This window comes from Eretmochelys imbricata, chromosome 2, assembly GCF_965152235.1.
Source record: "Eretmochelys imbricata isolate rEreImb1 chromosome 2, rEreImb1.hap1, whole genome shotgun sequence".
Classification (NCBI taxonomy): domain Eukaryota; kingdom Metazoa; phylum Chordata; order Testudines; family Cheloniidae; genus Eretmochelys; species Eretmochelys imbricata.
The window spans coordinates 109713713-109728850 of record NC_135573.1 but is presented as its reverse complement, the minus strand read 5'-3'; the positions used below and the strand labels follow the sequence as shown (position 1 = coordinate 109728850).

Here is a 15138-nt window from a genome sequence, read left to right as displayed (position 1 = left end):
AAAAATAATCTGGCAAACACCTGCTACAGCACCACCCACATGTAAAAGATCTGGCAAAAAATATTATGTGCTAGCAAAAGGGGCTGAGTTCCTATTTACACACCCTGCACTAAAGGGGCAAACAACGCCAGTCTCGAATGACCCCATACGATAAGGACTGGAACAGGCTAGACCTTTTCGGGTGGAAAGCTTATTCCTCAGCTACACTTCAGTTCCGCATAGCCAACTATGCTGCTCTAACCAAATACGCACAATCTGTTCTCCAAAAGGTCAACTTTTATTGAAAATTTACAAGATGACAAAAAAGAACAGTAGAATGCAAACATTTCTGAAGGGGGTCTCATTGCCAGGAGGGCCCTCCAGACCTCTTTGACTCGGCAGACACGGCAGCACGATCCATTGTGACATCCGTGGTCATGCAGCATGCATCATGGCTCCACCTCTCCAGGCTCCCAAGGGAGGTCCAGACAACGGTTGAGGATTTACCCTTTGAGGGGCAGAAATTATTTGCAGACAAAACCGATGTTTCGTTACACACCCTAAAAGACTCAAGGGCGACCTTAAAAACCCTTGGCATTTACGTACTGTGACAAAGCTCCGAGCCTTTATTGGTGGGTCCCGTGCTTCCAGGTGGATTCAGTGGCCTCAGAAGCTCACTAACACCCTCAATATGACCTTCCTTTCCCAGTATAGCAGCAAAGGTCACAGCTTATTGAGCTACTTTCATCATAGGCCAGCATGGAAGGTGGAATACCCACAGTCTCTGTTGTTCCTTAGAGCTCAGTAGGTTCAGTTTGGTCTCTTGCCTGAACCAAAGTCTACAGAGATTCCCCTTGAGAGGGGAAGTAGAGTGAGGGGGAAGGGGGAAACCCGGGCCTACCCTCTACTCGGGGTTCCAGCCCAGGGACCCTAATGGTAGCAGCTGTTGGTGGCTTTTCCCTTCACTGATGATGCTGCTTTGGTTCCCTGGGCCGCTTCTCCATGGTCGCCTTTTCCCAAGCTTCACCCTTACCTCAGGATTCAGCAATGCTCCCTCTCCTTCAGCTCCCTTCACCTGGGCTTCTCAAGAGAACTGGAAAGGAGAGCTTTTAAGCAGTATGAGTAGGACCTTAATTGGTTCCAGCTGTCTCCATTAACCTAATGGCCTTAACTGAGCCTTTGCCAGTTAATTGAGGTCAGGTGCTGGTATTAGCCTAACTACCTTAACTGGTTAATTTGGTGTCAGGCGTCTTGATTGGCCTGGAGTAGCCTTTGTTTGGCTATCCAGGGGACAGGGATCTACTCATTCTGAGGCTGATATACCTCTCTTCCACTACTCTCTTATATCCTTCTGGTCTGAGTCTGTCACAGTACCTGAAAACAAAAAGAAACAAGGCAGGTTTTACAATCAGAGATTCCGGTCTATGCCATACTCTCACCCCTAAGACAATATGACCAACGGCGTAAAGAAAGATAGAACAGACATCAGCAGAACCAAGATCAGCCTTTGATATCGCAACAATCCACCTCTAAACAATCATGAACCAGAAATGGTGCCTCACCCATTTGGGGACCGTCTGTCACTATAATACCCAGTCTGGAACACCATCATGACAGACAATGGGTTTTAGAGATTATCCAGAAGGGCTACTCCATCCCCTTTATTTCTATCCCACCTATCCACCTCCTTTCCCCCATCCCTCCCCAGGGACCTTTCTCATGAGCACCTGTTACAACAGAAAATAAACCTGATTTGTACAGTTAGGTGCAGTGGAACCCGTACCATCACAACACAGGGAGAGATTTTTATTCACATTACTTTTTAACTCAGAAAAAGACCAGCGGGTGGAGACCCAGTCTGGATTTACAAAAAACTCAAATTCATGAGAGCACAACAAAATGGTGAATCTAATCGCAATAATTCCGGCATTAGAGAATGAAGATTGGCTCTCGGTTCTCAACCTTCAGGATGCTTATTTTCATATTACCATCCACCCGTCATACGGAATATTCCTGAGGTTCAACATAGGGAAACAGCATTTCCAATACAGAGTGCTACCCTTCGGCCCATCTACTGCCCGAAGGGTTTTTTTCCAAGGTTTTCACTGTCGTTGCAGCTCACCTGTGCCGACATGGAGTATGATATTTCCATACTTAGATGACTGCCTCATAGAGGCACCAACACAGCAAGAAGCAATAAATGCCACGCAGAGCATGATAACCCTTTTCACAAATCTAGGGTTGCAAATAAATGTGCAAAAATCCATACTGGTTCCCGCCAAAAGTTGGAATTCATAGGACTCTGTCTCGACAGTCTAACAGCAATGCTAATCGAACAATGCTTCCTCACCCTAGTCAACGTAACTTCAACAGTGAGGGACAGCCCACAAACATCCTCCAGAACATGTTTACAACTCTTGGGGCACGTGTGGGTGGACAACAATGTTTGTTGTCAGGCATACCAGACTCCACATGAGATGCTTGCAGGCCTGGCTTCAAACACTGTATATTCCGTACAGACACCCTCTTAACAGATGCCTCACTATGCCATGCAGAGTAAAAGACTCGTTAACATGGTGATACAACCAGAGAACATCTGCTCAGGAGTCCCTTTCCATCAAAGAACTCCAACCATGACAGTCCCCACAGACACTTCCCTAATAGGTTGGGGGACACATCTACTCAACAATACTGTAGAAGGCCGCTGGTCCCCTGCAGAGTCCAACCTGCACATACATTTTGGACTGCCCTTAGCTCCAGTAAGTTTATGTGAGTACTTCTAATCAAGAACAATACAATCAAGATCCTCACAGACAATATAGCATGCATGTTTTATATAAACCACCACAGAGGAGCACGATTATACTCCCTATATACAGAGGCAATACGCCCTTAGAATTTGGTGCATCACCAACAACGTAGAGATATCTGCATCCTATCTGCCAGGATGTCAGACTACAACGACGGATGTACTAAGCAGGGATTTCTCGCAAACCCACGAGTGGGAGATGGATCCTGGAATTCTCAAATCCATATTCAAACTATGGGGGTTCCCTACCATAGATCTATTTGCAACAGCTCAGAATGCCAAATGCCCACAACATTGCTCCAGAGTGGGATTGGGACACCACTCCCTAGGCAACACTCTCCTCAAAATGGGAGGCACCACTGATGTATGCATTTCTTTTGACCCCACTCCTAAGCTGAGTCATTCACAAGATCAAGCAGGACAAATCCAGGGTCATCCCAATAGCACCCACATGGCCCAGACAAATGTGGTTCCCATACTCGTGCTAGATGGCAGTGAAACCGCCTCGAATCCTTCCCTTAGTACCTCACCGTCTATCACAAGATGCGGGATGAGTCTGTCACCCGAACCCCAACCTTAAAGCCTGGTTACTCCATGGCTGATGGAGGTCAAGAAGGCCTGTTCTGAGGAAGTAAAAGCTATATTACTGAACAGTGGGAGACTTATGGATATATGTGTTTCCTGTACTTAAATGAAAACAATTCTGCATCTGGTGCCCAGATAAACAGATCTTGCCACAATCGTCCACCCCACTGAGGATCCTGGACTGTATACTAGGACTTAAAAAATCGGGGCTATCCACAAGCTCCATCAGAGTATGCTTGGCTGCTATTACTTCCTTCCACAACAAGGTGGATGGGGTCACTATATTTGCTCACCCAACAATTAAATGCTTCCTTAAAGGCATTCAAAACACTTATTCCACAATAAGAAACTACACCTATGTGGGACCTCAGCCTTGTTCTGTGTGGACTCATGGGAAAGCCGTTTGAACCCCTTGCAAAATTTGTTCTTCGTTGCACTTATCCATGAAGGTGGCTTTCCTGGTTGCCATCACATCTACCAGACAGGTGGGAGAATTAGGTGCCCTAATGGCACACCCACTGTATATGACATTCTTTAAAGATAAAGTAATCCCATGACCGCATCCTAAATTCATTCCCAAAGTTGCCTCCCCCTTTCATTTAAACCAATCCATTTACTTACCTGTATTTTTTCCTAAACCACATGCGGACGGGAAGGAGGCCTTACTCTGCACATTGGATGTTTGCAGAGCATTCGCGTTCTACGTAGAAAGAACAAAAACATGTAGAAAATCATCTAGCTAATTTGTTTCCATAACAGAATGCTTGATGGGTCAAACCATCTCAAAACAGGGACTTTCCAAATGGATAGCAAGATGTATCCATTTGTGCTACCAAAACAACGATCTACAACCTCCACTGGGAGTTCTCTCACACTCCACCAGGGCACTAGCAGAATCTGTGGCCTATCACTGAGATTCGCAGAGCAGCTACCTGGGCATCAGTCCATACTTTCACTAAACACTATGCCTTAAATTCTAAGGCTTAGAACAACAATCAGTATCAGATGCTCACTTTGGACTTCGTGTTATCCAGTCAGTAGACTAACGCCAAAGCCCCTCCCCTCCACTCAAGGGCACTGCTTAACAATCACCTAAAGTGGAGCACCCACTGGGACACTCCTTGAAGACACCTTGTGCAGTAACTGAGATTCTTTGAGATGCTTGTCCCTCTGGGTGCTCCGCTATCCTCCCTCCTCCCCTCTACTTCAAAGTTTCAGGCCAATTGTCTCAGGTAGAGAAGGAACCGGGACAGTTGGCTGCACACCACTATGTAACTGCTCAGAGCAGCGCAAGACAGTCATGGCGCATGTGTGGCCCAACCGGGCACTACTACCACAAATCTTAGATTACAAGTGCAGGGCATCAAGCACCTAAAGTGGAGCACCCATTGGGACAGCCATCTCGAAGAACCTCCGTTACTGCACAAGGTGAGTAACCGTCTCTTCCTGAGGAAAAAGTTTAATTTAAAATAGAACATTTTAATCTTTCTAAAGTTTCCTTTTTTAAAGACTATTGATTGTCAAAATTCTTGCAGGATAAGGTTCTTGCTGTTCTAGGTCCTCCCCACAAATCAGTTATTTGTTCTCTTGAGGTTACGTTCTGGTCAGATACTCTCTAACCTCATAGACTGAAGACTGAGAATATACCTACGCGACCTGCGCTATGCTGGTACAGCTGCAGCTATGACGTAGCACTGTAGTGTAGGTACATCCTACATTGACAGAGGGGGTTTTTTCATTAATGTGGTTAATCAACCTCTGAGAAGCAGTAGCTAGGCCAATGGAAGAGTTCTACTCTGATGGTTAGATCGACCTAACTATGGCTCTCAGGATGTGATATTTTTCACAGCCGTTGGTGGCGTAGCTAGGTTAATCTTGGTTTTTAAGTATAGACCAGGCCTAAAACTCTGACATCAAGTGCTTTGTCGGACAATAAAACTTTGTTTTTAAGACTTAAAAAATTACTTCTATTTGCATTGAATGTTTATCTGAAATTCTGAAGTGGCATATCTTTTCCCTAAGATAACTGTTGGTTTTTTTAATTGTTTAGGGTGCGCCAGTTTATAGAAATGGTGAATGGTACAGACAGTGAAGTGCGGTGTCTGGGAGGCCATAGTCCAAAATCACAAGACAGTTACCCTGTAAGCCCTCGATCATTTAATAGTCCTAGCATGAGCCCCAGCCATGGAATGAATATTCACAGTTTAGCAACAAGCAAAGGAAGCAGCACACACTTCTCTGGTGAGTCAAACTAGGGGAAAACCCCGCACTATACTGAGTTCTTTCTTCAATTCTGAATGTCAAGACAAAATAACAGATCTGTCAGATTTGCATATTAATGATGTGTTTTCCTAGTTTAACCTACTGAATTAGTTATCCAAAGGGAAGTTTGTACTGGTCAATCGGCTGCTTTTGGTGATGTCAGTCGTTTGCCAACTGGAAATAGTGCATAGCTGGGGTCCAGTCCTCAAAGTATAAATCCAGCTAGGTGAAAGTAAAGGCTTGGGCAACCAGCTAATCCTGTGGTGTACGTCACTTGAGGACTGGTTCCAAATATTTTGGGAAGTCTTTTGTGTAGTGGTGTGGTTTTTGGCACCTAGTATGCGGTTGGCTGCTTGGAGGTGATTCTAGGGTGGGACTCCCAAATGGCACTGCTTTTCCCTTGGCAGGGGAGCCATTGTATTCCACCTCCCCCACACTGCCTCATTTGATCTGCTGACATGACCAGAAGCTACCATCTCCTTCAGCCTAGGAATGAGTATGGGACATAGGGCATAGAGAATGACTGGTAAGGAGTCCCAGAGCAGTGCTGTGCTGGTATGGGGGGGTTGGTGGTCAGCAGGTCAGTTTCTGATTTTCTGCTGACCTCCAAACTTCAATTGAAGCTGCTCAGCTCTACTGAGAGTGGTCAGGCTGTCTTAAGCAGATCTTTATCTTAAAAGACAGACTTGAATGTTTCAAGGCTTCCAGTTCAGTTTAAGTAATATTAAATATTTGGGGGAAGGACCAGCTTTCAAAGTGCAAGCTGGTTGGACAGAGGGTGAGACTGGGCACTGTGAAAGTAAGTGGAAGTTTTGTATGTCTTCACTGAACCCAGTCCTCTTTCAGCAGTAGTTGGTGTCCCTCTGTCCACTTTCAGTTCAATTCTTTTTATAAAATCTAAATTGGGGCCAACTTCTTGTCTTCAGTCTAGTTTTCCCTAAGTAGAAAGTGAGAGTTAAGTGGCCAGTGGGGGGGACACTGCTGCTGGAAAGGCAACTGCTGTCGTGGGAATAGAGAAGGGACCAAAGAACTTATGAAAAGTTAAACGTGTAGCCATTATAATATTTAAATAGAAGGTATTTATAACTTGTATCCTGTTTATCTATCTTCAACTTTGAAAGTTTAGTAGGATGTGATGCAGAAAATCTCTCACCCCCAAAACGCTTGACTTTCTATTGTTTTGAAGATAAAGAATCTATGCCAAGTTGTACATTAGTAGTAGCTGATAGATTTATTGGATGGCCGATTGAAAGTGCTTGTGATCTATTGCTACAGTAGAATATATAGAACTCCCATTTTCAGGGCTTGATAAAATAAAGTATCAAATTAGTACACGTTGAATGTGTCTGCTTTTAAATTACAGCTTTCCTCAATTAAATATTACCAGGGAGGGATGAGGTGTTAGCAGGAAAGACTAGTACACCAAGCTGGAGTAATGTTTAACCAAATGTTCTGCGGTTTAGCGAAGTGTAATTCTCCATCAAATTTTGATCCTCATTAATCCTTTGTTTAGTTGATAATATTGAATATACCTTCAAATTACTGAATTTACATATGAAAAATAACATAATGTTATTATACAAAGCCAATTAAGATAAAGTGTAGTCATTAAAAATCAAGGCTGACTCTAGCCCAGTCAGGATTTTCAGATACTTTCTGAATGGTATATTCCAAGTAAAAGGTCTGTAGTTCCTCTGACTTGTGTATTTCACTGGGAACATTCGCTAGTGAACTGAAAATCTGATATAAAAACTGCTGTTAACGTTTGTTAATTAATTTTATTACCTGGCTTTTTTACTGTGAAAGCCTTAAATCTGTTTCAAAGGCTTGAGGAGTGGAAGCTAGGTATGTGGAATTACTTGATAAATCTACTGTACATGAACAAATCAGTCTTATGCTTATTTCAGTAATGTGTACGTAAAATCACAATTTGTAACTGACTGAAAATACCAAAATATTATTTTGTTTAGGTTTTGAAAGTAGTTGCAGTAATGGAGTAATACCAAACAAAGCGCATCAGTCTTACTGCCATATTAAACACCAATCCACAAGTTTGAATGTACCTGAACTCAACAATATAAATGTATCAAGATCACAGCAAGTGAACAGCTACACCAGGTGAGTAATCTCCCAAACAGATGTCTGATCCACCGTGATGCTAGTTTTTGTCATAAACGTCTTTATTTTGCACTGCAGAGAGCGCAATTTTTATATGGATTTTTAGGACCCAGGCACAGCATGTGGTTTTTGAAGTCACTGATAGTTCATAAAATGGGATGGGGTGAGGCGGTTGGAATTATTTTCTCATATTTTTCATTAACTGTATTGTACTGAGTCTTGAAGGTGAAAGTATAATAGTACACATATACTGTTCTGTTAAATTATTTGTGACATTTAGAGACATCAGATTTTATTCTCATACCAGCTTCTTCAGGTTGTCAAACTTCTCCCTTCATCTTCTGGTCTGGTGCTTAGTCAAAATCATTTCTGAGGACTTCAGTGACAAACATATTCACTGCTTTTTATTTTATGCAGATAAGATTGAGTGAACTGTGGATTCTCATGTATGTATGTAACCACAATGGTTTGCTGTAAGCACTAGATGTGTGCAATCCTTTGCTTTTAATGGGTTTGCGTATGTCAGAGGTGGTAATTCTAAAATGATAGATAGCATAGGTATAACTGAGCCGAATTTGGCCTGTAGAATGTTTGTTGCTGGTGCTGGGTGAGATGGACAGAACCAGACTTGAGTGCAGGAAGAGTTAACAGACCTAGCAGGTGGAGGGGAAGTGTTTACTTTTAAAACTGTCTGTGATAAACCATTATGACAACAAATATGGAAATACTACTTCGAGTGCTTGCATATGTCCATTTCACATTAGGTGTGTGCTTGTCTTGTGTATAGTTGCCAGAAATTTTTCCCTTCAGGGGTACCTGTCAGGTCAGCTCTAGCGCCCTCTGGTGCTGCGCACTTATGGTGCAGTATAAGGGGTCTGGCCAACCCTGCACCCTCTCAATTCCTTCTTAACGCCCGTGACGGTCACTGGAACTGCTCCTCTTCTTTGGCAAGCTACATTCAGTGGTTCTCGTTTGTCACTCCAGCCTTCCTTTTTTCTTATTCCCAGTAGTTATTTCTCAGTTTGGACTTTAGTTAATAGTTGTAAATAGTTAGTTGAACTCAATGCATTAGCATTGCTTCCTCTGCTCCTGGAGCTGGGCATGCCTTGGTCTCTGAGCTTCAAGCCCTGTGGCATGGCCATGCCTTAGAGCAGCCCACACTCCAGTTGTTTAAAGTGGTTGAGTGAGACTCGTATCCGGGATCGCTGTCGGATCTGCCACCAGTTCAAGTTGGTATGAAGAAAGACTGGGAGGCCAGGTTAAAATACATCCTGATGGAGGCAGCACTCAGACCCTCCTTGGAGTTGAGCCGGACCGACTCAGCATCGAGAACCTCAGCATCGATACAGAGTGCTCTCTGCCTGCTGTAAGGGACTCTCAGCACCATTTCCCATCACTAGTGCCGAGAAAGAAAGGTAAGAAGCAGCTGGGTAACAGGGTGTTCCCCAGCTCTAAAAAAAGCAAAGCATGTGAGACTCCACTGCTCTTCCCCTGAGTCTGGCCATTCCTCTGTCCCCACTTGACAGACAGGACTGTCAACTGCGTCCAATTTGCAGGCTCGGAGTCCAGTTCAGGATCAGCCGTCAGCACCAGAGGGACAGCATGGTACCAGCAAGATAGTGGTGCCGTCCACTCTGGAGGCATTCATTGTGGCCAGAGACTTACTGGTGCTGTCAGTACTGCCATCACCAGCCATCCAAGAGTTGACATCCTCTGTACTGGCAAGTAGAAGGGAGCATGTTGACTTGAACTCCCGTTCAGTACTGGGGCCATCAATACTGTCTAGAGCAAGGATTGCAAATTCAAATCACCATAAAGGCCACGTGAGGACTAGTACATTGGCCCGAGAGTCGCATCACTGACACCTTTTTCATACAAAGATACAAAAGCCCATGCCTCTGCCCCCGGCCCTGCCCCACTCCACCCCTTCCATGAGGCCCCACCCCTTCCCTGCGCCCATTCCCGCTCCTCCCCCTCCCTCCTAAAAAGTCCTAAGCACTGCCAAACAGCTGTTTGGCAGTGGGAAGCGCTGGGAGGTAGGCAGAGGAGTGGGGAGGCGGCATGCTCAGAATAGTGGAGGCGGGGGAGCAGTGGGTGAGAGGAGCTATGGTGGAGTCGTGCATCCAGCCGAGAAATCCATACTCTTATTTTCACACCCTCCCCAAATCCTATATGATGGGGGATCCCAGTGTGGGGGTACCTCTGAGTGCATGGCCCAGTGGGCACTGGCCTATGGAAATGCAGTGGCCATTCTGGAACTTGTGGGGCTCCCCCCACCGCGGTGACAGGCCCCCCCTCTTGATGCTCTTACTCAATGGTGTCTGAGAGAAGGGCTCCTCCATCTCACTGAGCGGCACCCAACACAGACTCCGGCACCAACATTCAGGACCTGCACCTGCGAGATCCATGTGGCGCAGAGGAAGAAGCGGAGGAACCCATGCTGGTGCAGGCCGCCGCCTCCTCCCCAAATGAGATGGTGTCAGGGCCAAGCATGTCAACTCTCCCTCCCCCTCCACCCTGGGTTGCTTCGAACCTAGGACTGGAAGTGGAGGTAGTAAGAGTTCTCCCACAGCCTAGTAGACATCTTGGCCATGGTGGCCCTGTCAAAGTTGGCGCTTCCTCTCAGTGAGGCCATTATGGGTCCAATTAAAACCCTTTGGTAAACCCCATCCTCTCTGGTCCCCCACTTTGAAGAGGGCAGAAAAGAAGTACTTTGCCCCTGCCCAAGGTTATGACTACTTGTAACCTCCCCCCAGGGTCCCTGGTGGTGTTGGCAGCCAACAAAAGGGACAGGCAGGGACTGTAAGGAGCAACCCCCAAGGCAAAACACCCCCCCCAAAGAAAAAAACAAAAAAAACCAACCCCAAACAAAACCTAGACCTTTCCTGTAGAAAAGCTTATTCTACTAGCGGTTTACGGCTTCGCATCTCCAACCATCAGGCGTTGCTAGAGAAATGCAACTTTAATGTCTGGGACTCAGTATCAAAATTTAAGGACTTGCTCCCTCAAGAATCTAGGCAGGAGTTCTCTGCTCTGATGGAAGAAGGGAAGACAATAGCCAGGGCTTCCTTCCAAGCTTCCCTGGATGCAGCAGCCAGATCTATGGCCTCTGTAACAGCTGTGTGAAAGTGCTCTTGGCTACAGTCCTCTGGCCTACCTGTGGAGGTCCAGCAATCCCTTCAGGGTCTTCTGTTTGAATGGTCCTCACTCTTCTCAGAGCTAACAGATGTGAAGCTCCATGTCCGGAAGGACTCCAGAGCGACCCTGAAGTCCCTGAGTCTCTCTGCCATGGTGCCTTTCGAGGAAATATTTCAGGCCTTAACAGCTCACCCATTTCTCAGCTCTACCACTCTGTCAGGATCTGCACAAGAAGCAAAGTAGAGGCATTTTAGACCTGTGCTGCCTCAACAGCTGTCTCAAAAAGCTAAAAGTTCCGCATGGTCTCCCTGGCCTCCATCGTTCCCTCCCTGGATCTCAGGGACTGGTACACCATCCTCCATTTGACAGACGGCTATTTTCATTGCTTGATTTTCTGAGGGCACAGAAGTTTTCTCAGATTTGTTGTGAATCAGACCCATGACCAGTTCGCTGTTCTCCCATTTGGCCTGTTGGCAGCCACACAGGTCTTCGTGAAATGCATGGCAGTAGTTGCTGCCTTTGTAAGAAAGCGAGGGGTGCAAATTTACCTGTACCTCGATGACTGGCTGATCAAAGGCCAGTCCAAGGCGCAGGGGAAGAACAATATCCACCTCATTCAGGCAACCTTTCAAACACTGGGTCTATTGATAAAGTATCAGACGTCAAACCTCATCTCGGTACAGAGAATAGAGTTCATCGGAGCGGTGCTCGATTCTACCCAAGCCAGGGCCTTCCTCCCAGAAGCCCACTTCCTGATGATGGCGTCACTGATATTGCGCTCCAAGGCCCACCCTGAGGCAGAAATGTGTGACTGACTTTTAGGTTACATGGCCTCGTGCACGTATGTAGTTCAGCATGCAAGACTGAGCCTCAGACCCCTTCAAGCTCGGCTGGCCTTGATGTACTTGCCAAACTGCCATCATTTGGACTTGGTGCTCTCAGTGCCCACTCTAGTCTTTGCCTCCCTCAACTGCTAGAGGGATCCTTGGTTGGTGGGCTCAGGCATTCCCTTTGCCAGGCCCCAGCCCTCGATATCTCTGTCTACAGATGCTTCAGAGTTAGGCTGGGGGTCTCATTTAGGGGACCTCCGGACTCAAGGTCTGTGGTCCTTGGAAGAGCTCTCTATACATATACATGTCAGAGAGCCCAGAGTGGCCTGTCTAGCATGTCAGATGTTCTTTCCCACATTGCAAACGAGGACATGAGGGTACTTACGGACAACACAGCAGCCGCGTTCTACATCAGCAGACAGGCAGGGGCTCACTCTTTCCCCTGTCAGGAGACTATTCACTTGTTTTGCATAAAGCACTTGCTCCACTGCAAAGGTTTTCAACTTCCAGGAACACAGAACGAGCTGGCAGATTACCTCAGCGAGTCTTTCTTCACTCACCATGAGTGCTCCCTCTGTCCACACATAGCAAAGGTAATTTTACAGCGGTGGAGGACTCCCCTTGTAAATCTGTTCGCAACCAGGCAGAACAGAAAATGTCATCAGTTTTGTTCTCTGTGCGGCCACAGCCCAGGCTCACTCATGGATGCCTTCTTACTCCCTTGGTCAAAGCACCTGTTCTATGCCTTTCCCCCCTGTGCACAAAGTCCTGCTGAAGGCCAAGTGGGACACAGCGAGGGTTATTCTTACAGCCCCAGCCTGACCACATCAACACTAGTTCGGTACACTGTTAGACCCATCAGTAGCGACTCTGATGCCGCTCCCTCCCTTCCCAGATCTGATGTCTCCGGGCTATGGTTGAATGCTCCACCCAAATCTCTGTGCCCTCCACCTAACAATATGGAAGCTCCAGGGTTAAACCAATCAGAGTGACATACCTTGCCAAGTGGAAGTGTTTTTTCCATTTGGTCATCACAACAAGGCCTCTCGCCTGCTCAGTTGTCTCTTCAGATGGTGCTGGAGTATCTGCTAGACCAGTGGTTCTCAAAGCCAGTCTGCCGCTTGTTCAGGGAAACCCCCTGGCGGGCCGGACCGGTTTGTTTACCTGCTGTGTCCGCAGGTTCGGCCGATCGCAGCTCTCACTGGCCGTGGTTCGCTGCTCCAGGCCAATGGGGGCTGCGGGACAGGTGGCCAGCACATCCCTTGGCCCGCGCCACTTCCCACAGCCCCCATTGGCCTGGAGCAGTGAACCGTGGCCAGTGGGAGCCGCGATTGGCTGAACCGGACATGGCAGGTAAACAAACCGGTCCAGCCCGCCAGGGGATTTCACTGAACAAGTGGCGGACCAGCTTTGAGAACTACTGTGCTAGACCTTGGTGTTTCAGATAAGCAATTTCATCGATTAAATTATATCTCTCAGCGATTTCTGCATTCCACCCTCTGGTGCATGTGCAATTGGTTTTCTCAAACAATGGCCATTCGTTTCTTCAAGGGCTTAGAAAGGCTATGGATGCAGATTCGGGAGCCCATTCCCCTTTGGGACTTAAATTGGTCTTGTCGAAGTTCACGGGCCCTCCCTTCAAGCCCCTGGCGTCATGCTCCCCACCTGGAAGGTGACTTTTCTGGTAGCAATTATCTTGGCCATGAGGGTCTGAGAGATCAGAGCCCTTTCATCAGAACCCCTGTACAAGGTTGTCTTTAAGGACAAGGTATAGTTCTGCCCTCACCCTGGGTTTTTTATGAAGGTAGTTTTGCAGTTTCACAGTAATCAGGCTATTTTCCTGACTGTTTTTTTCCCCGAAACCACACGCCAATAAGGAGGAGCAGCGCCTCCACACATACGATGTTAGGTGTGCCCTAGCATTCTGTATAGAAAGGACAATACCATTCTGTAGATCTACGCAGCTCTTTGTGGCAAGAGCAGGTAGAATGGAAGGCCTTCCCATTTTGGCTCATGGAATTTCATACTCGATCTCGTGCATTCGCTTGTGCTACGAGCAAGTGGGTGTCCCTCCACCAAACATTCTGACTGCCCATTCCACGAGGGCACAATATTCCTCAGCGGCATTCCTGGCCGAGGTGCCAGTCCAGGACATTTACAGAGCAGCAACCTGGTTGTTGGTGTATACCTTTTCTTCCCACTACACCATCAACCAGCAAGCTAGGGATGACGCTGGTTTTGGTCGAGCTGCATTGCGATCTGCACGTCCATGAACTCTGAGCCCACCTCCTATGGTACTACTTGGGGGTCACCTAATGTGGAATGGACACGTGCAAGCGCGCAAAGAAAAAAGTTACTAATCTTTCTGTAACAGTTGTTGTTCAAGATGTGTTGCACGTGTCTGTTCCACGACCCACCCTCCTACTCCTCTGTCGGAGTTGGCCAGCAAGAAGGAACTGAGAGGATGCGGGGTTGGCCGGACCCCTTATTCTGCACCATAAGCCCGCAGCACCAGAGGGCACAAGAGCTGACCAGACGGGAACCGCTGAAGGAAAACATTTCTGGTGACTGTGCATGGGGCGTGCATACACCTAATGTGGAATGGACATGTGCAGCACATCTCAAAGAACAAATGTTCCAGAAAAAACAGTTACTAACCTTTCTGTAACAAGCTGTATCTCTCAATGCTGGTATTCCAATCCTGGAAGTTGTCCCACCAAGTCTCTCTAATGCCAATTAAGTCATAATTTTCTTCATATACCATGACTTCCACTTCATCCTGTTGTGCCGCATGCTCCTTGCATTTGTGTACAGTCATTGGAGATACTTTGCAGACTGCCCTGTTGCTTTTCTTCTTGCCTTTTTAATGCAATTGTGGTTTCTAGTCCCTTCTCAAGAAATCAGAAAATTAGCGTAAACAGATGAGGTTCCAAAAACACTTCTTTGTTTCAAGGAAGTGTTTTGTTGTAGCAGTTGTCTCTGCCAAAGGTCTTCATGAACTTCAACCCACCTTTTTGAAGCTTTTCGTAAGATGCACTACAGCCCAGCATTTACAAGGGGACTTTTTCTCCTGATGTTAAAAAGGAGCTGAATATTCCTTAGTAGTGAAATTAGTTGTAAACTGGATTTCTTTTAGCCTTAAAAGCAATGTCGGCGAGGAAGTGCATCTTTAACCAGTGCTTTTCATAACTGATAATAGAATGAGCTGGAGTATACGGTTACTATGGCCCATAATTTTTAAAGGTATTTAGGTATTAATTGTCAGTGTCTAAGTGCCTAAATTCCTTTTGAAAATGAGATTTAGGCTTCTATGTCATTTAAATGTTGCAACACCTAAATACATTTAAAAACATGGGTCTGTCTGAGGCTCCAGCCCTTGAAGGCACTCTCTTCAACGAGAGCACATGCAGCTTCCAA

General features: G+C 46.4%; 1 protein-coding gene and 1 long non-coding RNA gene across 3 annotated transcripts in view; one reads left to right on the top strand and one right to left on the bottom strand.

Annotated features, from left to right (window-relative positions):
- RANBP9 (RAN binding protein 9) overlaps window positions 1-15138 on the top strand; it is a 70447-nt gene that overhangs the window by 47632 nt on the left and 7677 nt on the right. Inside the window, exons 9-10 of the mRNA XM_077810594.1 lie at window positions 5424-5614; window positions 7606-7753. Coding sequence (XP_077666720.1) covers window positions 5424-5614; window positions 7606-7753 — 339 coding nt within the window. The remainder of the gene's footprint in view (window positions 1-5423; window positions 5615-7605; window positions 7754-15138) is intronic.
- Window positions 162-11211, bottom strand: LOC144261248 (uncharacterized). 2 transcript variants are annotated; one of them, XR_013345190.1, is made up of 4 exons: window positions 10911-11211; window positions 3995-4073; window positions 3319-3406; window positions 162-1353 (listed from the first exon to the last, which is right to left on the bottom strand). It is a non-coding gene; the product is annotated as an uncharacterized LOC144261248 (long non-coding RNA). The 2 variants fall into 2 exon arrangements; XR_013345189.1 differs by having other exon boundaries at window positions 163-1353; window positions 3319-3411.